The 26244-nt window shown below is 61.9% G+C and overlaps 2 protein-coding genes and 1 pseudogene across 16 annotated transcripts in view; 1 reads left to right on the top strand and 2 right to left on the bottom strand.

Moving 5' to 3' along the window:
* Positions 1–11336, top strand: part of LOC106731447 (C-type lectin-like) — a 37165-nt gene extending 25829 nt beyond the window's left edge. For 6 of the 14 annotated variants that reach the window (XM_075916741.2, XM_089777718.1, XM_089777726.1 and 3 more), the window contains 7 exons: positions 893–1017; positions 2304–2399; positions 2855–2934; positions 4262–4356; positions 5152–5289; positions 8157–8268; positions 9906–11330. In XM_075916741.2, coding sequence (XP_075772856.2) covers positions 2392–2399; positions 2855–2934; positions 4262–4356; positions 5152–5289; positions 8157–8268; positions 9906–10006 — 534 coding nt within the window. In that variant the 5' untranslated portion in view covers positions 893–1017; positions 2304–2391 and the 3' untranslated portion in view covers positions 10007–11330. Of the gene's footprint in view, positions 1–892; positions 1135–2303; positions 2400–2854; positions 2935–4261; positions 4357–5151; positions 5290–8156; positions 8269–9905 lie in introns of all 14 variants that reach the window. The other 8 variants (XM_089777724.1, XM_089777732.1, XM_089777738.1 and 5 more) reach the window with 3 other exon arrangements.
* LOC142825021 (adenylate kinase 8 pseudogene) overlaps positions 1–26244 on the bottom strand; it is a 378854-nt pseudogene that overhangs the window by 198747 nt on the left and 153863 nt on the right. The gene's annotated exons all lie outside the window — the stretch shown is intronic.
* Positions 15022–25329, bottom strand: LOC112545838 (C-type lectin-like). Its single transcript, XM_089775980.1, has 6 exons — positions 25253–25329; positions 24269–24348; positions 21423–21517; positions 19842–19979; positions 18669–18780; positions 15022–16354 (listed from the first exon to the last, which is right to left on the bottom strand). Exons 2-6 carry the CDS (start codon positions 24333–24335, stop codon positions 16239–16241), a joined length of 528 nt encoding a protein of 175 aa, XP_089632106.1. The 5' UTR covers positions 24336–24348; positions 25253–25329; the 3' UTR covers positions 15022–16238.

The following is a 26244-nucleotide window of genomic DNA, read 5'->3' as shown; positions in this document are numbered from 1 at the left end:
GGGGGGTTATTGCCACTCCGGGTACAGCCCAGCACAGACGGGACGTGGCTACAGGAGTCAGGGCCAGGATGCCTCAGACCCTTTGGGGTAGGGGTCCATCGCCCCCTCAGCCCCCAGCACCCAGCTTAGTCTGTTCCCTTCGGCTACGTCTACACTGGCACCCTTTTCCGGAAATGCTTAAAACGGAACAGCTTTCTGTTATAAGTATTTCCGGAAAAAGCGCGTCTACATTGGCAGGATGCTTTTCCGGACAAGCACTTTTTCCAGAAAAGCGTCCATGGCCAATGTAGACGCGCTTTTCTGGAAAAAAGCCCCGATCGTCATTTTCGCGATCGGGGCTTTTTTGCGGAAAAGGCTACTGTGCTGTCTACACTGGCCCTTTTCTGGAACAGTTTTTCCGGAAAAGGACTTTTGCCCGAACGGGAGCAGCATAGTTTTTCCGGAAAAACACTGACAATTTTACATAGATCGTCATTGCTTTTCTGGAAAAGCAAGTGGCCAGTGTAGACAGCTGGCAGCTTATTCCAGAAAAGCGGCTGCTTTTCCAGAATAAGTGGCCCAGTGTAGACACAGCCTTCATGTTTCCCAGCCAGCAACTGCCCCACTCCCAGGCCCTCCCCTGTCCTAGCACAGCGGCGTAGGTGGCAGGATCCTCAGGGCTCCTCCGTCTCTGTCTTCAGTCCTGCGTCCTGCTCCAGAAGCCCCTTGGCTACGGACAGAGGCCAGGCAGGATGTCTGGACCCACCCTGACCCCAGACGTGCTCCAGAGTCTTTTGATCTGCCAGTTTGTTCCATCTCTGCTGAGCGCCTGCACCAGGAGTTTCCTGATTGGTGTATGTGATTTGGTTTCCTTTAACAATTTTACTCTCAGCTTTTCCTTTCTTTCTTTTAGTCAGAAACCTTTCGATGGGAGCTGCTAAAGGACGCCCAGCGAGCTCTTTTGGGTGAGAGCCGATGTATGAATTGACCCGGGCCTGCGGCTGGGCCCTTGGGACGGGAGAACCACAGGCTCGAATTGTGAGTCAGTACTGAAAGAATTGCAAAGAGGTGTGACCCACTGAGGAATTGGTCTTGCGGGGTCAAAAGGGGGACTAATGTAGCAGAAACGTATTTGTTAGTGTTGGTGATTAGACTGTAAGTATGAGGCATGATTTGATGTCTAATGACTTGCTCCTAAGTTCTGTCTGCTCCTCTTTCTCCCTGTCTCTCATCATTAGACAATATTTCCTGGAAGGCTTCGCTGCCTGTTAGCTTTACCAATGAAGTTGCACCCCTTGTCTGGAGCACAACCTCAGGGGAGGGCTAGCTTGGTGTTTTGAGCATTGGCCTGCTAAACCCGGGTTGTGAGTTCAATCCTTGAGGAGGCCAGTTAGGGATCTGGAGCAAAATTTGTCAGGGTCTGTCTACACTGCCACCCGAGTTCGAACTAGGGAGGCTAATGCAGGCATTCCAAGTTGCAAATGAAGCCTGGGATTTAAATATCCCGGGCTTCATTTGCATCTTGCCGGGCGCCGCCATTTTTAAATCCCCCTTAGTGCGGACACCGTGCCCGCGGCTACACGGGGCATGGAGTAGGTAGTTCGAATTAGGCTCTCTACCGTTACTCCTCGTGGAACCGTCAGTGCTGCTGTAGCGCTCGATGGGGCGGCCACGCCTGGGACAGGGACTGTCACGTCCTGAAGGCACCAGAAGGCAAGTCTTGCTTAACATGCCGTTAGACGGCGGAACTCACTGCCACAGGGTAGCGTGAGGTCAGCTGCCTCGCGGGGTTCAGAGGATGAGTGGACATTTCCAGGGAGAGCGCGAACATGCCGGGATCCGACCGTGCGGATAACCCTGTCCCGGAGCCCCGCCCCGTCAGCCCTCCTGCTTCAGGGCATGGGCTGGTGCTGACCACGGGGGTCAGGCAGCATCTTCCCCAAAGCTGGTTGTGGCCTCGCCGCCAGTGCTGGGATTCTTGCCCCATCCCACAAGGCCCTGCCGGGGACTGGAGACGGGCTGCACCGCCCCGGTGATCCCCACTGAACCCCAGGCTGGAGGGGAGGCAGCTGCCCTCCGGCCCGGGGAGGCGGCCGTGATGGTGGCCGGGGGTGGGGGAAGGACTCAGCTTCGGGCAGAGACCCGGGCTCCTCACCCGGTGGCTCTGCCTTGGAGCTCACCCTGACAAAGGCTTCTCCATGGTCCCAGCTTGGCTGCCGGCCAGGCCCCGAGTCTCTGTTTGCTCTGGGTGCGGGTCCACGTTTGCCAGCTGGGCTGATTTGCATCTTCAGCATCCTCCCCTTCCTCCCCCGCCCTCCATGTAGGGCAATAAATACCCTGGAGAGCCAGCGCCCTGCACAGGCTGGATCCGACCCTCCTCGCTCCACGCCAGCTGCCCAGACGGACGGACGGATGGACGGGTGAGTCCCTGCCCCTCCCAGCCCTTCTCCCCTCCATGCTGGGTGCTGGGCAGTGGGAGATACCTGAGCCCTGGGCCGGAGCTGCCCTGTGTGTCACTGGGGCTGTCTCAGCCCCTCTCTCCCCACAGCGCGGCCCCGGCACCCTGCTGAGCACCCCCCACCTGCTCTGCTCCCAGGCCCCTGCCCTGCTCTGTGCTGGGGGAGTGGGGGAGGGGACGGTGCTGCCAGGCTCTTGGGGACCAGTCCAGAGAGCTCCCCTGCCCATGGGGGACTCTGAGCCTGCCCCTCGGAGTGGGAGATGGATCCCCAGGGTCCTTCCCCTCAGCCAGGCCCCTCAGCAAACAGCCCCAGCTCTGAAGTGCTCCCCCATGAACTGCCCCATGGGAGGGGGGAGGGTGGCCCTGGGGGTGTCTCAGGCTCTCCTGGCCCATCTCCCTTGTGTGTTTTCTCCCCAGGGGCAGCGAGAAGATGGGGCCAGTCGCCTTCGTCACCCTCTGTCTCCTCGGCTGCCTGGTCTGCAGCCCCACGCTAGCAGGTGAGTCCCGGCCCAGCCTCTCGAGCCGGAGCCCCCGGGGACTGGTTGCCGTGGTAGGAGCTGGGACGTGGCTATGAGAGCTAGGGTGCCAGTGTAGATATACCCTAATTTACTCCTCCTAGCACAAGAACAAAGGTCACCAAAATAATAGGTAGCGAGTTTCAGACAAACAGAAGGGAGTATTTCTTCACACAAGTCTAGAGTCCAGCTCTACCGCATCTACCGCTTCCCCCAGCCACAGGGCTTCGTACCCTGCCAACGGAAGCCACCAACGCGCTCTGACAGGGTTTGCCCCTGAACTAGCGCTCGACTTAGTCTGTTCTCTTCATGTTTGCCCAGCCAAGACTGCCCCCTCTCCCAGCCACCGGTCTCACACTCCCCCCAGGCAGCCCCCCCTTCCTCTGTTCAAACTCCTTCCCCTGGCCAGGTGAGACGTTGCTAACCATGAGCTACCTGTCTCCTCTCAGGGCCCCCCCACTGGGCAGTGCTACAGGTACAGGCCAGTAGGGGTCACCCCCAGCCCCACACAGTGACCAGTGACTGCCCCGCCAGCGTGGGCCCAGGGTCACAAGGGCGTGCAGCCCCCCCGCTACGTCGCAGAGCGGTGCAAGGGTAGCGGCCCAGCCGTGCCCCTAACGGCGCCGCAGCGCAGACGCACGCCGAGCCACTCGGTTCTTTGCCAGCTGGCGCGTCAGCCCCCGACTCTGAGCGGTGCTCACTGAGCCAGACGCCCTCTGCTGCGAAACCCCAGGGCACCGGGCCCGTCGGCCACTGCCACGGCTTCAGTTGCTGCCTGACCCCTCCCTGCACAGCGTCCCCTCCCCCGCCTCGTGCCCTGCAGCCCCAGACCTCCCTTGAAACCCCAGACCTCCCCTGCAGCCCCAGACCTCCCCAGCAACCCAGACCCCCCCTGCAGCCCCAGACCTCCCCAGCAACCCAGACCTCCCTTGAAACCCCAGACCTCCCCTGCAGCCCCAGACCTCCCCTGCAGCCCCAGACCTCCCCAGCAACCCAGACCCCCCCTGCAGCCCCAGACCTCCCTTGAAACCCCAGACCTCCCCTGCAGCCCCAGACCTCCCCTGCAGCCCCAGACCTCCCTTGAAACCCCAGACCTCCCCAGCAACCCAGACCCCCCCTGCAGCCCCAGACCTCCCTTGAAACCCCAGACCTCCCCAGCAACCCAGACCCCCCCCCTGCAGCCCCAGCCCTCCCCTGCAGCCCCAGACCTCCCCTGAAGCCACAGCCCTCCCCAGGTTACCCAAGCTTTGGGAAAGAACAGGTGTGGTGTGAAACAGCCTCTAACTGGCCCCCGGCATCCTCTCCACAGGGACACAGGCCGGGTTCTGTCCCGAGGGCTGGAAATCCCACCAAGGCGACTGCTACAAATACTTCCCCCAACGGAGAACCTGGCAGGAGGCCCAGGTGAGAGGCTGGAGGCAGGGGGGCTCAGAGCACTGGGTGGGGGAGGGGTGGGTTGAGTATCGGGGGAAGGGCGCTGGGCGGGGGAGGGTCGGGGGGAATATCAGAGCACTCTAGTGAGGCAGGATTTCCTGTTACACCATCCATATTGTCTCTGTGCTGCTCTCACCAGCCCCGTGCACGTGTAACACCCCTCGTGCCCCCCAGTCCTGTGCTTGCACGCTCCAGGCTCACACTCGCCCTGGTGTATCACGGCACTGAGAGCTCCCAGACACTGGCTGGTGCCTGCCCCCTCCGAGCTGCTCAGCCCGGCTCCCGGGCTCTGTGCCCAGGGTGGGTGGGGCCGGCTCGCTGGGCCCTGGACGGGTGCCCTGGCACTGGGCTGTGTCAGTCACGCAGGGCTCATATCAGCCCTGCCCAGCTCTGCCGCCTGCATCACTATTCACCGCCCAGCCTCGCCCTCCCTCCCACTGGCCCTGGGGGCGGCTACGCAGCAGCAGACCCGGGGCTGCCCTGTCCAGCCGACTCGGGCGCCCGGGGCTGGGGACTCGTCCGGGCGGGGCCGGGGAGCGGCTCAGGGCCGGGTGGGATCTCCAGGAAAGCCCTTCCCGCGGCGCTGCCCCATGGCCTGTGGGGCCAGCGCGGGGTCAGGACGTCCTGGGACCAGCCAGCGCCCGGCAGAGCCCGGAGCCAGGGCCGGCCCAGGGAGTGGTGCAGCCAGCGGCGCCCTCCCCACGGCCTGGCAGCGGGTTGAGGGGGCAGAAATGGGGTAACTGGCTTTGTCCCTTCTTGGCCCAGGCCGAGTGCCAGGAGCAGGGCGCGGGAACCCATCTCGTCTCCATTCTCAGCGCCGGAGAAAATAACATGGTGGCCAAATACGTCAGGCAGAACCCGGGGTCGGGTTCCGTCTGGATCGGACTCTCGGACCCTTCGGAGGTGAGTGCCCGGCGCCCGCTCCGCCTGCGGCCCCTCCCTCCCCTGGCTCTGTTCCCTGCTCAGTGGGGGGCTGTTGTGGGGTGGGGGGGTCCCACGAGAGCAGGATCTCCAGTGGGACGGGGTGAAAACAGTCTACAGCCGCCTGTGATGTCAGTCCCAGGGTCAGTGCCCAACACCCGGCGCAGGGCACAGCCCGCTGTGACTGACATCCACAGTGACACTCGGCCCAGGCCCGTTGTGCTCCGACTTTTCAGCCCAGGCCACGAGTCGCCCCCCCCCTCGAGACGAGACGTCTAGACAAGGGCTACAGCCTCCAGGGATTTAAGTCTCAGGATCAGAGCCCAACACCCACCGCCGAGCGCAGCCCAGGGCCGGTCTGTGGGTTCTCTGCTGGGCCTGGCCGGGGCGGGTCCCTGGCCAGAGGCTCCTCAGCCCCCAGCCTTGTAGGACACTCGGGGTCCCAGGAACCACCAGACACTGGCTCAGGACGGGCGGTTGCTGGGCAGGCAGGACGGGCAGGTGCCGATACCCCCGAGCTGCAGAAGGCAAATCAGTTCCAGGTCACAGCAAGTCCCAGTGGCTCAAGTGCTGCCCCCCCAAACTCCACCCCACTGCCATGTCCACACACACCCTGCTCCGTGGGCTGCTCCCTGGCTCCTGCTGCCGCCGATTCTGCCCCCTGGTCCTTGCTGGGCCCCTCCGCATCCCCCGTCTCTGCTGCTCCGGGCTTGCCAGGCCCTGCTTGTCCCCGAGCCAGGGCCCTGCCCCCATGTGCCCTGGCCCAGGTGGCCCCGCACTGGGCTCACGGGCGGGTGGGGCCCAGGGGCAGCACTCCGTGTGGGTGCCGTGTCAGCGTGTCTGGGACATGGGCTCACACTAGAGCGTGTGCAGCTGTCGCACCCCCACGGCACAGGCAGCTTTCCCGTCCCTCTGCAACCGGCAGCTCAAGCAATAGACAATCGGGAGGGGCCGTGGGTGGTGAGGCTTAATGGTCAGAGCAGGAGGTGGCTCCAGTGCCCGGTTCGGGAATTAATGCCTGGCCGAGGGGCAGCGGCAGGAGGGGACCCCGAAGGCACCAGCTGAGCCAGAGCTGAGCCCGGGGTGAGGGTCAGGAAGCCGGGATCCCAGACACAGAAACAGGCCCCTCAGGCATCCAAAGAGGCCTGGGCCAGTCCCAGCGTGTGCAGCCCCTGGCCCCCAGCCCAGTGAGAAAGGACAACTGGAAAAGAAGGGAAGTGCCTGTGATGGCGCGTCGGGGTCCCCCGCCTCCTGCACCCCCGTAGCGGCACAGACAGACTCCCCCAGCCAGTAGAACAGAGGGAGTTTATTGCTCCTCCAGGATACAGCACAGATGGAATCTGGTTCCAGGGCAGGCCTAGGATGCCTCAGCCCCCTTGAGATGGGGAGACTGGGCCCCTAAATCCCAGCCCCTTGCTTAGGCTGCTTCCTCCATGATACCAGACAGAAACTGCCCAAGTTCTAGCTCTGCCCCCCAGCCAGGGGCTGCCCTCCGCCTGCCTCCCTTTGTTCCTCTCCCTGGGGGGTAACCGGTCGAACAGGTCACCTCCCTGTCCCATCAGCTACTCGGCTGGGCCGTGGTACAGGCAGCAGCCAGTGGGGGTCACCCACAGCCCCAGCCTAGAAAACAGCAAGGTACCCCCACTACGTCACAGCGCTGAAACAGAGCGAGCGCTGACTGGACGCGCTGTCTTTTACTAGCTTTCCTAGTCATGTGCTGTGCAGCACGAGTCACCAAGGGGACACACAGCTGGGACGGGCCTGGCCAGCCCCTCAAACGCTCTTGTCCCACAGCTGGGCTGAGCCAGAGTTTACCTGCCTAGCACCAGGAAGGGCACTTGCCACTGAGGCAGGGATAGGGCTGCCAGGTGTCCAGTATTCTACTGGACAGTCTGGTATTTGCACGCTCTGTCCAGTAAAAAAAATCAGAGCCCATCGGACACGTGCAATGTGCAATGTCTGATATTCTCTGATTTTTCCGGCTGCGGACCGGACGGAAGCCTGGCGGGGGCAGGGGGAGTGGCTGGGAGTCCCAGCTGGGAGGCGAGGTTGCGATCGCCGCTTATCCCATGTTCCTTTTTTAGGAATATGGGTGTCCGGTATTTTTGGGAGACCATCTGGCAACCCTAGGCAGGGGTGCGGCAGAAACGCACCAGCCTGTGTGCGGGCGGAGGCGGATGGTTCTGGAAGCCTTTGGGCTGGCGGGTGCTGGAAGAGAGTCGTGGGGCCGCGCCCGTTGGGGGCGGCGCTCGCGGGAGGGTTCTCGGCCGCGCTCTGCATCGGCTCCTGTGCGTCCGGGACCCAGCTATGGTACCCAGTGGAGAGCGGCTCATGCTCGGGGCCAACGGGGCAGCTCATAAACACAAGGGCTGTGTCTGGACTGGTAAGTTTTTCTGCAAAAGCAGCTGATTTTGCGGAAAAACTTGCCAGCTGTCTACACTGGCTGCTTGATTTTGCGCAAAAGCACTGACGATCTCGTGTAAGAAATCAGTGCTGCTTGCGCAAATACTTTGACGCTCCCATTCGGGCAAAAGCTGTTGCGTAGGAGGGCCAGTGTAAACAGCTCAGATTTGTTTTGCGCAAAAAAGCCCTGATGGCGAAAATGGCGATCGGGGATTTTTTGCGCAAAACCGCGTCTAGATTGGCACGGACGCTTTTCCACAAAAAGTGCTATTTCAGAAAAGCGTCCGGGCCAATCTAGATGCTCATTTCCGCAAATGCTTTTAACAGAAAAACTTTTCTGTTAAAAGCATTTGCGGAAAATCATCCCAGTCTAGACGTAGCCAAGGGGCGACACTCTAGCTGGTGACCTTGGGATTCACGGGGTCTCCTCTCCTTTGCCTCTGCAGACTCAGTGCTGGGGCTGGGCCGATCGCTCCCCGGCCAAGTTCACCATGTGGGGGACTGGACAGCCTGACGGCCAAACAAAAAACGAGCGATGTGTGGTGTTAAAAGTGCCAGGTGAGCCAGCAGCTCAGCCCCCCCCCACTCGCCGCCCCACCAGGGCCCTGTCTCGCTCTGCCCACGGGCCCAGAGACACGGATCTGGCAGCCCCAGTGGCTCCAGGGCCGACCCCGGCTCCTCTGTCGCCCCTGCCCCAGCCGGGGAGAGCAGTCGGGGGGGGCCCTGGTCTGACCCGGTGACACTGCTGCCCCCAGCTCCCTGGGCTTGTTCATGTCTGCTCCTGTGACAGATGGGAGAGATGCACGCACACAGACACACATGTGCTCATACATGCACATGCACGCAGACACATAAATGCACACATGGACAGACACACATGCACACACACGCGCGCACATACACACACACACACACAAACGCATACATGCACAGACACACATGTATGCACACATACATACATACAGGCACACACATGCAGACACACACACACACCCATGCTCCGGCCCTTCCGGGGGTTCCCTGCCAAGCAGCTAGCAGGCGATCTCTCTGTGTTGCTGCTGCTCTCCTGCCCGTGGCACCGGGGCTGAGCTGAGCCAGCACGGAGCCACACAATGAATGGGGCCTGGAGCTGTCTTTGCTCCCCTTGTGGGTGCTGTTCCTCACGAGCGTTTGCACCCCCCAGCTCTTGTGAAAGTGCTGCACAGTCTCGGAGCATTCACCGACTGAGCACGACAGGCACGGGGCACTGACTGCCTGCAGCCTGCAGCCTGGGGGCGGGGATGAGGGGGCAGGGCCGGGGCTCTGGGACCAAATCCATTTCTCCCGGGACAGGCCTGCCCCAGCCAGGAGCCAGGCGAGCTAGATGGTGACACACTCTGGCAACTAGCAGCCACTTGCCCCAGGGCCCCCAAATGACATGAGAGGGACATGAAGGTCCCAAAGTCAGGAAGTGCCAGAGCAAGGCTGCCCACATAACCTTAACTCTGCCCGTGGTACGTGTGTGGCACGGCACAGTCGTCAGCGGCAGGCTCCTTGCCCGTCAGGCCTGGCGCCGGCGGCTCCCTCGTAAGACAGCGCTACCCGTGGCAGTCTGACTGGCAGGACCCTCAGGAACGGCTCCCGTAAGATCCTGCGACCAGCAGCAGCACAGTCCTACGGGGAGCGGTGCCGGGCGGATAAAGTCTCCTCCCTCCGGCCCCCTGCACAAAAGCTCCACATAGTAAGGGCAGGGCGAAGGGAGGAGCTTCAGCAGAGCCACTGAGCATGCCCAGGAACCCCGTCCTCCCCCTAAGGAGCACAGTCTATAGGGAGCGGCTCCCCACGAACCGCCGGCAGCTGAGCCCAGTCGGGCTGCCGGGATTGGACGGGAACAGAGTCAAACAGCAGCAGAACCCGCCCCCAGGGAGCAGGGCGCTGAGAACGGCCCCCGCACCCCATGGAGCTCCCTGCGGCCTGGGGTGCTGCTGAGGGGCTGAGCCCGCCTCGCCCCTTCCCCCCGCTGTCTGGTCGTCGGGGCAGGGCACGGCCGGCCCCAGAGCAGGGGGAGCGGTGCCCGAGGGAGGACCGTGCTCTGCGCACGGCAGGCCGGGAACCCGGGCTCCGGGCAGGGACCGCACGGGGCTGGGGAGGGGTCGCTGTCCGGCGGGAACGTCCCAGCCGGCTCCGCTCAGGCCCGGTCTCTCTTCTCCCCCTAGATTTTCAGAATTGGCATGATTATCCCTGCAACGAGACGTTCCGCTTCGTGTGCAAGCGGGGATCCTGCGGGAGGCAGCTCCTCCCCGCACCCGGGCAGTGAATCGGGTCCCTCCGGCGCCCCTGGTGCAAGGTCCCTGCTGCGGAGCATCGCGGTGTGACGCTGCCTCCCCCCGCCCCCTGCTCCCCCCGTGGCCCCCACATTCGGCTTCGCAACCCCAGCGCCGTGAAATAAACGTCCCCTGAGCATCCAGCTCTGAGCGTGTCCCTCTCTCTCGGGCCTCCCTCTGCCACGGGCAGGGACACGCGCCAGAAAGCGCTGAGCCCAGCTCCTGGCTCCTTGCCCAGCCCTGCCGGAGGCGGTGGTGTGACCCGGGGAACTTCCCTTCCCTTCCTCCCAGCCTACGGGGTGTCCTCCCCCCACAACCCCCTCAGCACGTCCTCTTGTCTGCTGCCCGGCCCAGCCTGCGAGAAGGGGGGTCTCCTCACGCTCGCCCGGCCCAGCCGCAGCCCCAGGGTCCCAGGCCGGCGGCCCGAGGCCCTTGGAGTTCGGCTGCAGCTCGGACCGGCCCCAGCGAGGTCCCACGCGGGAGCCCCAGGCAGGGCCCAGAGCAGGGACCCCCCGGATGGCTCCTTGCACAGCCCCCCTGGTGCCGCAAGGGCTGGACTGACTCAGCCCTGGGGGTCGAGGGGTCCGAACGGGCCCTGCCCTGGGGGAGGGGCTGGGCGCTGACCCCAGGACCAGACCGACTCTGACCCCCAGGCCCGGCCCCACTGAGCTCTGCCGGGCCGCAGGGAGAGTCAGGGGGAACCGGTCACCCCAGAGAGCCGCGAGGACCCCCTCTCCCCCCAGGGGCGACCCCCCCCGGCCTTTGCTCTCCCAGCCCCGTGCAGGCGGGGCCCCGATGCCCCCCAGAGCGGCTGCCTCCCAGAGGAACCTGCCCCAGCGAGTGTCCCCCCTTCCCGAGGCAAGGAACAGGAACCCCAGACCAAGAGCAGGGTGTCTGGGCCCCGCGGGGAGGGTCAGAGCAGGGCCAGCGGCTCAGCACCGGGGCGACTTCCAGTGTGAGCCTGGGGACCCTCCCTAGGCACCAAACCCACCGCACCGAGCACGTCAACCCCCCCCGGCCAGCAAAGAGCCTCCAAGCAAATCTCCTCACACACCCCAGTGCTCACGGTGCCCCCCAGCCCCCCCTCACACAGGGGAGAGGTTATAACCCATCCCCCACCTCCCCTCAGACACCCCAGTGCTCCCTGTGCCCCCCAGACCCCCTTACACAGGGGAGAGGTTATAACCCATCCCCCACCTCCCCTCAGACACCCCAGTGCTCCCTGTGCCCCCCAGCCCCCCCTCACACAGGGGAGAGGTTATAACCCATCCCCCACCTCCCCTCAGACACCCCAGTGTTCCCTGTGCCCCCCAGCCCCCCCTCACACAGGGGAGAGGTTATAACCCATCCCCCACCTCCCCTCAGACACCCCAGTGCTCCCTGTGCCCCCCCACCCCCCTTACACAGGGGAGAGGTGATAACCCATCCCCCCACCTCCCCTCAGACACCCCAGTGTTCCCTGTGCCCCCCAGCCCCCCTTACACAGGGGAGAGGTGATAACCCATCCCCCCACCTCCCCTCAGACACCCCAGTGTTCCCTGTGCCCCCCAGCCCCCCTTACACAGGGGAGAGGTGATAACCCATCCCCCACCTCCCCTCAGACACCCCAGTGCTCCCTGTGCCCCCCAGCCCCCCTTACACAGGGGAGAGGTGATAACCCATCCCCCCACCTCCCCTCAGACACCCCAGTGTTCCCTGTGCCCCCCAGCCCCCCTTACACAGGGGAGAGGTGATAACCCATCCCCCACCTCCCCTCAGACACCCCAGTGCTCCCTGTGCCCCCCAGCCCCCCTTACACAGGGGAGAGGTTATAACCCATCCCCCACCTCCCCTCAGACACCCCAGTGCTCCCTGTGCCCCCCCAGTCCCACCTTACACAGGGGAGAGGTTATAACCTGTCACGTTTTTGGATTGTGAGGGGAGCATCTGGGTCACTGCTGCACCCATGGGGTTGTTCGCCCCAAAAGTGGTACAAAGGGGACCATGTGAGGGGTCAAACAAAAGCTACTTTCTTCTGATTCTGTGTGGGTCTGTCTAGACTACAAAGTTAATTCGAACTAACAGACGTTAGTTCGAATTAACTTTGAGAGGGGCTACACAGGCAAACCGCTAGTTCGAACTTCATTTGAACTAGGTAAACCTCATTCCACGAGGACTAACGCCTAGTTCGAATTAAGTAGTTGGAATTAAGGGCTGTGTAGCCACTTCATTCGAACTAGTGGGAGGCTAGCCCTCCCCAGCTTGCCCTGGTGGCCACTCTGGGCACCACCAGGGAAACTCTTCTGCCTCCCTCCCGGCCCCGGAGCCCTTAAAGGGGCACGGGCTGGCTACGGTGCCCGTGCCAGGTGCAAGCCTGCCAGCACCCAGCTAGCAGACCCTGCACCTGGCACGGATCGAGCCAGCCACCCACTGCCACCCAGACCTTCGCTGAAAAGTCCCTTTAGCCTCTCTTCATATGGGACCTGTTCCAAACCCCTCATCATTGTAGTTGCCCTTTTCTGAACCTTTTTCAAGGCCAAAATATCTTTTCTGGGGTGAGGAGATCACATCTGTACACAGTACTGAAGATATGGCTACCATAGTTTGATACTTCCCCTCCTCCTTCTTCCCCTGGCTTCCCCCTTCCAGCTCCCTCCTCCCAGGTTTCCCCCTCCCCTCTCCCACCCTCCCTCTTCCCCTCTCCCACCTCCTTTTCCCAGTCTCCCCAGTTTTGTTAAATAAAGAGAGATTCTATTTTTGACCACACGTTTTCTTTATTTTGTACATCAGGAAGGGGGGCTAGGGAGGGGTAAGTGGAAGGAGGTGAGGGAGGAATGGGGTACGAGCCCCCAGTGGGGAGGACTGGGCTGGCTCTGCAGGCTCCTCGGGGTGGAAACTCTCCTGTAGCCCCCCGATTGGCCCCCCCAGATGGCAGCCTGCGGTAAGTGCAGCCGGTCTGATGGCCGAGTGCTGTGATGTGCCGAGTGTGGGCACTCAGGGCACTCCAAGCCAGGACTGCTTTGTTGTCCCTCATCTAGTTAGACAAGCGAGCAGGGAACCCTGAGAACTGTCTGTCTGGGGTGGGGGTCGGGTCCCTTTAAACACAGTCCTCGGCTAGCCTGAGACAGCAGCTCCACGCTCTAAGTCCTAACCTGATGCCCTGCCGGCACTGCTTCCAGCCAGCCTTAACCTCGGTTCAGGGTCCGCTCAGTGTGGACATGCTAGTTTGAATTAGCAAAACACTAATTCGAACTAGTTTTTAGGTCTAGATGCGCTAGTTCGAATTAGCTTAGTTCGAATTAACTAATTCGAATTAAGTTAGTTTGAATTAGTGCTGTAGTGTAGACATACCTGTGACGGACCGGGCTGTGTCTGGGCACAGCTGAGGGCGCCGCTCAGGGCGAATTGCTCAAATCCGGGGCTCCTTACAGCCCCCAGACTGGTGACCTCCCCACACAGGCCACAAACCAGTCCCACAGAGCGCTTCAGCAGCCTGCCTGAAGCCTCACGAGCAAAACCCCTCTGGCACCCCAGCAATATCCGTGCCCCAGATGGCCCCAGACCTCATACACAGGTGGGGGGTGCTAGCACCCAATCCCACCTACCCCGAACAAGTTCTGTCCGGTTCCAGGAAACCAGCCACAGATCTCTGGCCAATTTATCCTTTGGACCTTACCCACAAATCACGCTGGGCCAATCCTTTAGAATCTAAAACTAAAAGTTTATTATCACAAGAAAGAAAAGCCTGAGAGTGAGGTTGTTAAAGGATAGTACGTTACATGCATCGAATCTCCCAGTTCTCGATGCAGGCTCTAGCAGAGATGTACAGCGGCTGGTCTAAAAGTTCTTATTGCACATCCTAGGATCAGGATGGGTTCACAGGTCTTCCGGGCTCTTCGATCCCTGCACTGCTGCCTCTGGGATGAAGTGCTGAGCTGAGAACAAAATGGCATCGACCACATGGCCTCTTTATACCCCCTTCCTGGCCTCTTCTAGTATGTAGCAGGTCACCTGGTCAGAGGCCAATCTCTGTGTTCCCTGCTGGCTGCTCTCAGGCGACAAACCCCATTCTTTAGGTGTGTCCATAGCCCATTGAGAGCCATTGTTCCACAGGGCCTCGGTAATTAGCATGTCCACAGGCTCGGCCCTGCCCAATGCTCAACCACATGCGGGGAAATCTTCAGTGTCCATACAAGTACATGCTAATAATTGCACACACAGACATTCTACAAACACATGAACAGCGTACATAGGACTATCAGATAATAAGCTAATATTCAATACCTCACATGGCCCCTTCTATACCATTTTTGGGGCCAACACCCCCACCTATGGGTGCATCAGTGATCTGGCTGCTCCCCTCAAGATGCAGCAATGTGACAATACCCTATCTACTCTTCATAGATCTGTATAATGTCTGTGTGTGGAGTTAGGAATCTGTAACCTGTATGGAGACTGGAATCTCTCTCCATGTGGTTGAGCATTGGGTAGAGCCTGGCCTATGGACATGCTAATTATCGAGGCCCTGTGGGACAATGGCACTCAATGGGCCAAGGACACACCTCCAGAATGGTGACCAACACCTGAGGGCTGCCAGCAGGGAACACAGGAATAAGCCGTGGGCCAGGTGACCTGCTGCAGCCAAGAAGAGAGCAGGAAGGAGGGATAAATAGGCCATGTGGTCGACGCCATCTTTGGTACTCAGCTCAGCACTTCATCCCAGAGGCAGCAGTGCAGGGATGGAAGAGCCGGAAAGACCTGTGAACCCATCCTGATCCTAGGATGCGCAACAAGGACTTTTAAACCAGCAGCTGTAACATCTCTGCTAGAGCCTGCACCGAGAACTGGGAGATTCGGTGCATGTAATGTACTATCCTTTAGCAACCTCACTCTCAGGCTTTTCTTTCTTGTGATAATAAACCTTTAGTTGTTAGATGCTAAAGGATTGGCCCAGCGGGATTTGTGGGTAAGATCCAGAGGGTAAATCGACCAGGGATCTGTGGCTGGTTTCTTGGAACCGGACAGAACTTGTTCGGGGTAGGTGGGATTGGGTGCTAGGACCCCCCACCTGTGTATGAGGCCCGGGGCCATCTGGGGCACGGATATTGCTGGGGTGTCAGAGGGGTTTTGCTCGTGAGGCTTCAGGCAGGCTGCTGAAGTGCTCTGTGGGACTGGTTTGTGGCCTGTTTGGAGAGGTCACCAGTCTGGGGGCTGTAAGGAGCCCCGGATTTGAGCAATTCGCCCTGAGCGGACGCCCTCAGCTGTGCCCAGCCTGTCTGTCACAGGGGCAGGCTGAGAGCCTTCCAGCAAGACGGGCAGCACTGGGGGCAGGAGACCTGGGACTGGGAGATTTGCCGGGGCCTTTCTCTGTGGGACTGGGGGCATCACACAATTTCGGTGGGTTGGGGTTGGCTGCTGGAGGGGTTGGCTGCTGGCCACTCGCAGCCCCTGGCAGAGGCGGCCCAGGCCGGGCAGTGAACGGGCCACAGGGACCCCAGTCTACGGCTGTCCCATCAGCTCTCCCTGATTTCCCTGGGGTGCGGGGCCCCGCTCCTGGGGGATCCTGCCCTGTCTTCTGTCCCATTGTCCGGCCCACAGACAAGGGCTCAGCCACCAGCCTCCCCATCACGGCTGCTGCCTGCCCCTGTGGGGACCCCAGGCCTTTCCGCTGCTCCTCCTAAGCGCACCCTGGGCAGAGGGAGTCTGTCACCCCACCCCACGTTCCCCGGGCCCCTCCGCTGGCTCCCCCCCAGGTGCCGCCCATGACCAGACACAGCCCCACCAGCCTGAACAGCGCAACCACACCGGCTCCAGCCCAGCCAGCTCCTGCGCTCCCCCCAGGGCAGGAGGGAGCAGTGCCCGGGCTGGGCACAGGAGGCAGGTACCAGAGGCTGGGCCTCTGGAGAACCAACACCCCAGGGTGTTACCAGAGGGCCTGGCCTTCCCCCGTGGGGCGGGCTCCGGGATCCTGGGCCGGGCCACACGCGGGGCTGCCGTGGCAGAGGGAGGCCCGAGAGAGAGAGAGACGCTAAGATTTGGATGCTCAGGGGACGTTTATTTCATGGTGCTGGGGTTGCGGAGCCGAGCGTGGGGGCGATGGCGGGGGGTGGGGAGGCAGGATGGGGCCAGAGGGAGGCAGCGTCACACAGCGATGCTCTGCAGCAGGGGCCTTGCAGCCAGGGGCGCCGGAGCTGGTACCCCAGGGGCGCCGGAGGGACCCGGGTCTCTCGTCCGGAGGGACCCGATTCACTGCCCCAGTGCTGGGGACTCCCCAGGCACATCGAGCTGCCTCCCACGGGCTCCTTGCTTACACAGGAAAGCGAATCCCCAGCCGCAGGGATAATCGTGCCATTTGTTAAACGCTAGAAAGAAAACCAGAAATGAACCAGGGTGGGGCAGGTGTGGCCCCTTCATCCCCAGAAGAGCGGCCAGCCTGGGCCAGGCCAAAGGTCCGCTCAGGGACTGGTCCTGTCTGCCCACAGTGGCCAGTGCCAGGGGCCCCAGAGGGAGTGAACAGAACAGGGAACCGTCAAGTCATCCCTCTCCTGTTCCCAGTCCCAGCCCCTCACAGACTAATAGCCATGGTGGGAACCTGTCTTCCATGAATGTATCTAGCTTTTTTGGAACCCTGTTAAAGTTCTGGTCTTCACACCATCCTCTGGCGAGGAGTTCCACAGGTTGCCTGTGCGCTGAGTGAAGAAAAACTTCCCTTTGCATGTTTTAAACCTGCTGCCTGTTCATTTCATTGGGTGACCCCTAGTTCTCGTGTTAGGGGAACAAGTTAATAACTTTTCCTCATGGGCGTCCGGTGCCTCGGGCAGGGGAAGGCTCTACCATCCCAAACTGCCAGCCTGGCCCCACCCACACTCCGTCCCCAGAACGCCTGCTGTAGCCATGCTGAGAAGGGGAATGTTGCTGCCTCGCAGCACCCACCCTCCCCATGCTCTGGGGTTGCTGCCCCCCTCCCTGCTGAGCGGCTGCCCCAGCCCAGCGCCCTCCATGTCCTGCCTGCCAGGGCCTGGCTGTCCCCATCGGCACGTCTGTGCCAGGCAGGGCCCAGCCGCCGGCCGAGGGGACGTGCCCCTGCCCAGGAGCCAGTGTGCACAGAACACGGTCCTCCCTCGGGCACCGTTCCCCCTGCTCTGGGGCTGGCTGTGCCCTGCCCGGCTCCTTGCAGTAGATTCCTGTCCCGGCGGCCAGAGAGCAGGGGTAAAGGGCAGCCCTGGGGCGGGGCGGGGTGGGCTCAGCCCCTCAGCAGCACCCCAGGCCGCAGGGAGCTCCATGGGGCGCATGGGCTGTTCTCAGCGCCCTGCTCCCTGGGGGGCGGGTTCTGCTGCTGTTTGACTCTGTCCCCGTCCAGTCCCGGCAGCCCCGGCTGGGCCCACCTGCCGGCACCCGACTGATGGACAGAGCCTGTCCCTGTAGACAGCAAAGGTGCACAGGTACCAGGGGCAGAGTTAAGGTTACACGGGCTGCCTTGGTCTGGCAGATGGCCATCTTTGTGACTATCACGTTCCTTTAACATGGGTGCAGTTTATAAAAGTAGCGTAAATGGTTAATCAATTACGCAGAGCCCAGCGGGGCAGCTGGCGGCTGCTTGTTACCATCGTGTGTCTCCATCTAACATGCCCAGCTCGTGGCTGGCCCAGGCGTGTCCCGGGGAGAAATGGAATTGGCCAGAGAGCCCGTCCCTGCCCCTTGCTCCCCCATCCACTGGCACTCGAGCTCCGGTGCACACACAGCGCCGATGAGCGGGGGCAGGGGATTCGCTGTGACTCTGGCCCCTCTCCTGTTCTCACCGCTCTGCAAACCGACCCCTCCTCACCCCCAGCTCTGCCTGGTCCCCGTCGCTGTCCGGCCGTTTCCCTGCCCTGCCGGCTCCGTGAGCAGCCCGGCACTTCCCCCAGCGCCGCCGGCTCCGCTCCCTGGCGGCAGCGTTTGCTGGGGGTCCCCTGTGGGTGCCAGGCCCTGGGAACAGCCGGCGCCGGCGTGTGGGCGACTCCGCGGCAGGGAGCTCTGGCCCCGAAATCCCTGCTGCCCCCGTGTGCCCAGCGCAGCCTGTGCGGCCCCTAGTGCCCTGGGGCGGGGGGGTGCAGAGCCAGCACCCTGGGCCAGCGCAGCAGAGTCCCCGTGCGATTGCATGTGTGTGTGTGTGTGTGTGCGTGTGTGTGTGTGTGTGCGTGTGTGTGTGCACATGTGTGTGCGTGTGTGTGTGTGTGTGTGTGCACATGTGTGTGTGTGTGTGTGCGTGTGCGTGTGTGTGTGCACATGTGTGTGCGTGTGTGTGCGTGTGTGTGTGCACATGTGTGCGTGTGTGTGTGTGCGTGTGCGTGTGTGTGTGCACATCTGTGTGCGTGTGTGTGCGTGTGTGTGTGCACATGTGTGCGTGTGTGTGTGCGTGTGCGTGTGTGTGTGCACATGTGTGTGTGTGTGTGTGCGTGTGTGTGTGCACATGTGTGTGTGTGTGTGTGTGTGTGAACAGACCCAGGGGCGCTGGGGGCAGCAATGTCACCGGGTCAGACCAGCCCCCCCGACTGCTCTCCCCGGCGGGGGCAGGGCAGACAGAGGCGCCGGGCCGGCCTGCAGCCGCTGGGGCAGCCGGTTCCGTGTCTCCAGGCCCGTGGGCAGGGCGCGGCAGGGCCCTGGCGGGGCCGGGGGGCTGAGCTGCCGGCTCACCTGGTCTTTCTAACACCACGCAGTGCTCGTTTTTACGCGGGCTGTCGGGCTGCCATCTATCCCAGGCGGTGAAGGTGGCCGGGGATCTATCAGACCATCTCCAGCATTGATTCTGCAGACAGAGGGCGGAGACCCCGTGAGCCCCACGGACCCAGCGACGGGCCCGGAGCCAGGGCCCCAGGGCAGGACCCGCCCAGCCCTTGGAAGCATGAAAATCACCAACGAGGCTCCCCCAGGGCAGTGGCTGCTCCCCGCTGCCGAGCTCCGGGCTGCGGCGCTGGGGGGGGAGGGGGGTGCTGGGTTCATTCTGTGACCTGCCCCGCCGGGCTCTGGCGCTTTGTCCCCGGTGCGAAGGGGGAGGCCGAGAGCCGTCGGGCGCGGTTAGCGGGTGGCACCAGCCTGGGGGCGGGGGGAGCCTCCTGCAGGAGTCTGCCCTGCCCCCCCATGATGCGCCAGCCCCGCCCGTGCTCTGGGTGCTCATTGCTCTGCCCCCCCCGGCCGGGCAGCGGGGCCAGCAGCACCCACCCGCCGGCCCAGCCCCAGTGCCCAGAAACGGCCGGGCAGCTGGGAGTGCGGATTAAATAGATTTGTCCCTGTGCATTGGCCCAGACACCCTGGCCCAGCCTGGGCAGGGAACAAGGCTCCTCCCGGGGGGGGGGGGGGGGGGGACAAAGGGAGGGAGGGGGGACGGGCACCTGGCTGGGGGCTGGGCTGGGAGTGGGGCAGTTGCTGTCTGGGAAACATGAAGGAAACAGCCTGAGCTGGGGGCAGAGGGGCTGGGGGGCGATGGACCCCTCCCCAAGGGGGCTGAGGCGTCCTGGCCCTGACTCCTGTAGCCACGTCCCGTCTGTGAGAGGGTTATTCTGGGAGGGTGGGTGAGATTCTGTGGCCTGCACCGTGCAGGGGGTCAGACTAGATGATCAGAATGGTCCCTTCTGACCCTGGAGTCTCTGAGTCTATGTGCTGGGCTGTACCCGGAAGAGCAATACCCCCCCTCCCCCTCCCCGTTCTCTGGCTGGTGGAGTCTGGTCTGGCTGCTACGGGGGCTGCAGGATCGTCCCACCTGAGATCCTGCTCTCGTGGGACCCCCCCGCCCCAAACCGCCCCCCACTGAGCAGGGAACAGAGCCAGGGCCGGGAGGGGCCGCAGGCGGAGCGGGCGCCGGGCACTCACATGCTCAGGGTCCGAGAGTCCGATCCAGACGGGTCCATACTTGTGGAACCGCCTGACGTAGCCGGCCAGCATGTTATTTTCTCCAGCGCTGAGAATGGAGGCGAGATGGGTCCCGCGCCCGTGCTGCTGGCACTCGGCCTGGGCCAAGAAGGGACAAAGCCAGTTACCCCATTTCTGCCCCCCAGGGAGCAGCAGGGGTGAGTCCAGCACAGGCCTGGGGCCCGGCCCCCCCGGGGTAGCACCCCTCCCTCCCAGCGCCAATGGCAGGAGCAGGCAGAGCAGCCTCCCCCCACCCCCGCCTGGCCCCCTGCGCTCTGGGCACAGACACAGCTCCCCTGGGCCTGGGCCGGCCCCGGCTCGGCTCTGACCCCCCCTGCCCGCCCTGGCCGTGGCTCCGTCAGGCAGACCCGCTGCCGGGCCGTGGGGTGGGCACCGCTGGCTGCACCGCTCCCTGGGCCGGCTCCGGCTCCGGGCTCTGCCGGGCGCTGGCTGGTCCCAAGACGTCCTGACCCCACAGGCCACGGGGCAGCGCCGCGGGAAGGGCTTTCCTGGAGATCCCACCCGGCCCTGAGCCGCTCCCCGGCCCCGCCCGGACGAGTCCCCAGCCCCGGGCGCCCGAGTCGTCTGGACGGGGCAGCCCCGGGTCTGTCTGCTGCGTAGCCGCCCCCAGGGCCTGTTCCCGCCCAGGCGATTGAGCCACGTTCTCGGGGGGGGGGATCGCTGCGGGTGCAGCCTGGGGGGGGCTGGGCGGTGAATAGTGACACAGGCGGCAGTGCTGGGGGGCTGGGGGGCTGGGCTGCCGTGAGTCCCGTGTGACTGACACAGCCCAGTGCCAGGGCGCCCGTCCAGGGCCCAGCGAGCCGGCCCCACCCACCCTGGGCACGTAGCCCGGGAGCCGGGCTGAGCAGCTTGGAGGGGGCAGGTACCAGCCAGTGCCTGGGAGCTCTCAGTGCCGTGATACACCAGGGCGAGTGTGAGCCTGGAGCGTGCAAGCACAGGAGTGAGGGGCACGAGGGGTGTTACACGTGCACGGGGCTGGTGAGACAGCACCGGGCACCGTGTCCCGCCCTGGGTCCCTGCTCCGGCGGGATGGTGACACTGGAGAGGGCTCAGAAAGGCGTGAGCTCCGGGACCCTGCTTGCACAGGGAGCCTGGCTGGAGAGCGGGAGAGTTTCTCCATCCAGCCAAGCCGGGCGCTGGCTAAGAGCTGCCCCTTGGGGAGGCAGGTGTGAGGGTCGGCTCCCTGCCCGGCCGGGCGCCCCCTGTAACGGGCTCTCCCCTCCCTGGCGCCGTGTTCGGGGAAGCTCCGTGGCTCCTGCCTGAGGGCCCCACAGAGGGGCTGGCCCTGTCCCCGCGCCCACAGACAGCCCTGAGCAGCACGGGGAGCTGCAGAGCAGGGGAGCAGAAACCGCCATTCCCAGCCCAGGGCCCCCGCTCCATACCCAGCGCCCCACACAACATCGCCCCGAGCCCAGCCGTCCCTGGTGTCACCCCCCGCGCTCCACCCCTCCCCGCCCGGCGCCCTTCCTCTGGCACTCAGCCCGACTCGCTCCAGCCGCCAGGCCAGACCCTGTCTCTCACCTCGGCGTCCTGCCAGCTCTTTTTGTGTTTGAAGAAGCCGTAGCAGGCGCCGTGGTAGTTCAGCCATCCCCGGGGGCAGGACGTGGCTCGTGGCCCTGCAGAGAGAGGGGCCGGGGGGGAGGCCCCGCGGTTAGACCCTGGGTCGGGGGCGCGGGCGTTTCTCCCCCAGGGACACTGGCACCGGGAGCGTTTGGGGCTTGGCCGGCTGGGGAGCCTCCCGGCTCTGGGGCTGCGGGAGAAGCCGGGTCTGCCCAGACCCCACAGCCGCAGAGCGGAGCCCTGGGCCCCGCCAGGCCGGGTCTCTGGTTCTCCACGGCAGTGGGGGGCAGACAGCCCTGCCCCAGGGCATACGCCCCCCCGCCGAGAAGCAGGGCCAGCTGGCCGGGGGGTGGTGAGACAGGGAGGAGCAGGTTGCTGAGCCACCCAGTCACCCCAGTGTGTGAGGGATGGGGCGGGGGGATCCCTGCTGCCACCATGCCAGTCTGCAGTAGTCCCCCTGGGGAGAGGGCAGGTTGCGGGTGGAGACAGGGTGGGACTTAGGGAAGGGATGGAACATGGCAGGGTGGGGCCAGTAGTGGCTACCTACCCACCCTGGTTAATAGCCATTGATGGAACCTAACCTCCAGGAATCTATCTAGCTCTTTTTAGAACCCTGTTAAAGTCCTGGCCTTCACCACATCCTCTGGCGAGGAGTTCCACAGGTTGACTGTGCGCTGAGTGAAGAAAACCTTCCTTTTGTTTGTTTTAAACCTGCTGCCCATTAATCTCATTTAGTGACCCCTAGTTCTTATAGTGTGGGAAGAACTAAATAACTTTTTCTTACTCACTATCTCCACACTAGTCATGATTTTACAGACCTCTATCATAGCACCCCTCAGTCTCCTCTTTTCTAAGATGAACAGTCCCCGTCTTTGTAATCTCTTTTCATACGGGACCCGTTCCAAACTCCTCAGCATTTTTGTTGCCCTTCTCTGAACCTTTTCCAAAGCCAAGAGATCTTTTTGGGATGAGGTGACCACATCTCTATGCATTGTTCAAGATGTGGGCGTCCCATGGTTTTATATAGAGGCAATGTGATATTTTCTGTCTTATTCTCTAGCCTTTTTTTAATGACTCCTAACATTCTATTTGCTATTTTGCTGGCCGCTGAGCACGGAGTGCCTGTTTTCGGAGAACTATCCACAATGACTCCAAGGTCTCTCGCTTGAGTAGTTGTAGCCAAATTAGTTCCATAATATTGTACATATGGTTGGGATTGTTCTTTCCAATGGGCATTACTTGACATTTATCAACATTCAATTTCATTTGCCATTTTGTGGCCCAGTCCCCTAGTTTGGTGAGATCTTTTTGAAGCTCTTCACAGTCTGCTTTGGTCTGAACTGTCTTGAGTAGTTTGGGATCATCTGCAAATTTTGCCACCTCCCTGTTTCCCCCTTTCTCCAGATTATTTATAGATAAGTTGAATAAGATTGGTCCTAGGACTGACCCTTGAGGGACCCCACTAGTTACCCCTCTCCACTCAGAAAACTGACCATTGATTCCTACCCTTTGTTTCCTGTCTTTTAGCCAGTGAGCAGTCCATGAAAGGACCTTCCTTCCTATCCCATGACAACTTACTTTACATAAGAGCTTTTGGTGAGGGACATTGTCAAAGGCTTCCTGGAAACCTAAATATACTATATCCACTGGATACCCCTTTTCCACATTTTTGTTGACCCCCTCAAAGAACTGCAGCAAATTAGTAAGGCAGGATTTCCCTTTTCAGAAACCATGTTGACGTTCCCCCAACAAATTATATTCATCCATGTGTCTGACAATTTTATTCTTTGCTATAGTTTCAACTAATTTGCCGGGTACTGCCATTAGATTTACAGGTGTGTAATTGCCAGTCAGTCAGAGGTATTTTGCTATACCCGGAATTTGTCAGGGTATGTCTACACTAGCTCCCTAGTTCGAACTAGGCTGGTTAATGTCGGCATTCAAACTTGCAAATGAAGCCCGAGATTTAAATATTCCGGGCTTCATTTGCATGTTCCTGGGCGGGCGCCATTTTTAAATCCCCTTAGTTCGAACTGACTGCCCGTGGCTACACGCGGCCGTCAGAAGTTAATCCGAACTAAGTCCTTAGGCAAGTCAGGTGTCCTGCTGAACTCAGCATTACGTAGCCTGGAATACTTGATGCGGCTCTTCTCTCTTTGCATTTCTTCATCCATGTTTGTAAGCTAGTTGTATATTTTACAAGCACTGTCAAGACTACATTAAGCTGCATAGGTAACAGACTGAAACAAGGGCAGCGGTGTATATTAAGTCCGTCAGGGCGGTTTAGTGTGTTCATATCGAAGTTCACTGCTTGTATTAATGGGGAGCGCAAAGGCTGTGTGCACACCGCGGGGCCATTTCGGGATACCTCCAGCATAAAGAAATGAGAAAGAAGCTATTTGGAAGTAACCTCGAAATAAGCTCTGCCCTTTGCTTTGCGTGAGCGTCATAACAAACGCAAGTTGATGGAATTTCACTGCATCTTCGTGTTTACGAATCTGTTCGCATGGAGGGTGGTCACAGCCAAGGGTTTCATACCTTACGTAGGTGCTGGTGTCGGTGGACTCATAGAACCACAGACTCTAGAACTGGAAGGGACCGTGAGAGTCATTGAGTCCAGTCCCCTGCCCGCATGGCGGGACCCAGCACCAGCTGGACCAGGGCTACTCAGGGCTACGCAGGGACCCCAGCAGCAGGAGACGGGCAGCGGCTCTGGCAGCCCCGAGGGAAATGGAGCCACGTCCCAGCTCCTACCACGGCGACCCGCCCCCGGGGGCTCCGGTTACGAGGGGCCGAGCGGGACTCACCTGCCAGCGCGGGGCTGCAGACCAGGCAGCCGAGGAGGCAGAGGGTGACGAAGGCGACTGGCCCCATCTTCTCGCTGCCCCTGGGGAGAAAACACACAAGGGAGATGGGCCAGGAGAGCTGGAGACACCCCCAGGAGCACCCCTCCCCCCTCCCATGGGGCAGTTCATGGGGGGGGGGCAGAGGTGGGGCTGTTCTCTGGGGGCCTGGCCGGGCTGGAAGGGCCTGAGGAATCCTGCCCCACACCCACAGCTCGGAGCCCATCTCCCTCGGCACACGGGGCCCTTCTGCTCCCCCTCACTGCGCCGAGCCTGAGGGGCAGAACCGGGCCCCCAGCCTGGGGCAGGTCCCAGCTCCCCACGGCCAGACTCTCCCCGAGCCAGGGCTGCGGGTGGGGAGGAGCCGGGGACCAGGCGTGTCCTGAGTCGCTCCCGGGGCCTTTGGTTCCAGGCAAGGGGGTCCCATTGGAGAGCCAAGCGGGTCTCAGCAGGGGCATTTGCCACCTCCCGTGGCCCCTCCCCCCGGGCTGGGGGTGGCCCCTGCCCACGTGGCCCCACACGAGGGACGTGGAGGGCGGCGGGGGAGGGACGAGGCTGGAGGAGGCACCGCTGCCCCGGGGTGGAAGTCGGTCTGTGCGCTCGTGGCTGGAGTGTCAGCGGCAGGAGCCGCCCTCTGCCCCGGACCCCGGACTGGAGAGCGGGCTTCCTGCTGGGAACCCGGAGCCCCTCGAGTTCTCAGCCAGCTCCTGGCCCAGGAACCCCTGAGCCCAGCCAGGGCCTTCCCCACCCGCAGGGGGTGAGCCCCAGGGGAACGGCCCGCTCCAGGGCCCGAGTCTGGGGAGCCGACCCCCTGGGCTTGGGGCGGGGGGGGGAGGAGGGATAGTTATTGTAGACAGCTGTGGGGCTGGGATTCCCGTCCCACCCCAGGGACTGGCTGCCCCCAAGGGCTCTGCATGGAGGGAAGGGACCAGAGGGGCAGGGACTCACCTGTCCGTGTGTCCGTCTGCTTGTCCGTCTGTCTGGGTGGCCGGTCCGGAGCGCTGGGGGCTGGTGTCCAGCCGGTGCAGGGTCCCAGGTATTTATAGCCCTGCAGGGGGCGGGGCTGGGGGAAGGGGGAGGAGCATGAATGTGGAAATGGGACCAGTGACCACACAGCTGAGAGATGGCAATCTGCCCCTCCCCCACTCAGCTTCCTGCTGCCCTGCAGGTGGCCAGGGAATGGCTTTTGTGCAAAAGGGCCGGTGTAGACAGCTCAGATTTGTTTTCCACAAAAAAGCCCTGATGGCGAAAATGGCGATCGGGGCTTTTTTGCGGAAAACCGCGTCTAGATTGACACGGATGCGTTTCTGCAAAAAGTGCTTTTCCGGAAAAGCATCCTGCCAATCTAGACGCGATTTTTCCGAAAATGCTTTTAACAGAAAAGTTTTCCGTTAAAAGCATTTTTGGAAAATCATGCCAGTGTAGACGTAGCCCAGATGTCTATAAATCATGACTAGTGTCATGGAGAAAATGAACAAGAAAATGCTATTTACTTTTCTTATCCCGCAAGCCCTAGGGTCACTCATTTAGAGGACTAGGCAGGAGGTTTAAAACAAACAAACAAACAAACAGAAGTATTTTTTCACACAGCGCACACTCAACCTGTGGAACTCCTCGCCAGAGGATATTGTGCCGATCCAAGACTGTAACACGATTCAAAACAAAACTAGATACATTCATGGAGGTTGGGTCCATCGATGGCTGTTAGCCAGGCTGGGCAGGGATGGTCCCTAGCTGCTGTTTGTCAGGGGCTGGGAATGGGTGACAGGGAGGGATCACGTGAGGATTCCCTGGTCTGTTCACTCCCTCTGGGGCACGGGGCAGTGGCCGCTGTGGGCCGACAGGACCCTGGGGGAGCTGGGCCTTCGGTCTGACCCTGTGTGGCTGCTCCGGGCTCTACTGACCCGATGTGAGCTCACACGCACACACCCGTGCAATGG

Source organism: Pelodiscus sinensis, chromosome 1 (genome assembly GCF_052426305.1).
Source record: "Pelodiscus sinensis isolate ZL-2025 chromosome 1, ASM5242630v1, whole genome shotgun sequence".
Lineage (NCBI taxonomy): Eukaryota > Metazoa > Chordata > Testudines > Trionychidae > Pelodiscus > Pelodiscus sinensis.
Note: the sequence above shows the minus strand (reverse complement) of the source record. Positions and strands in the feature narration are given on the sequence as shown.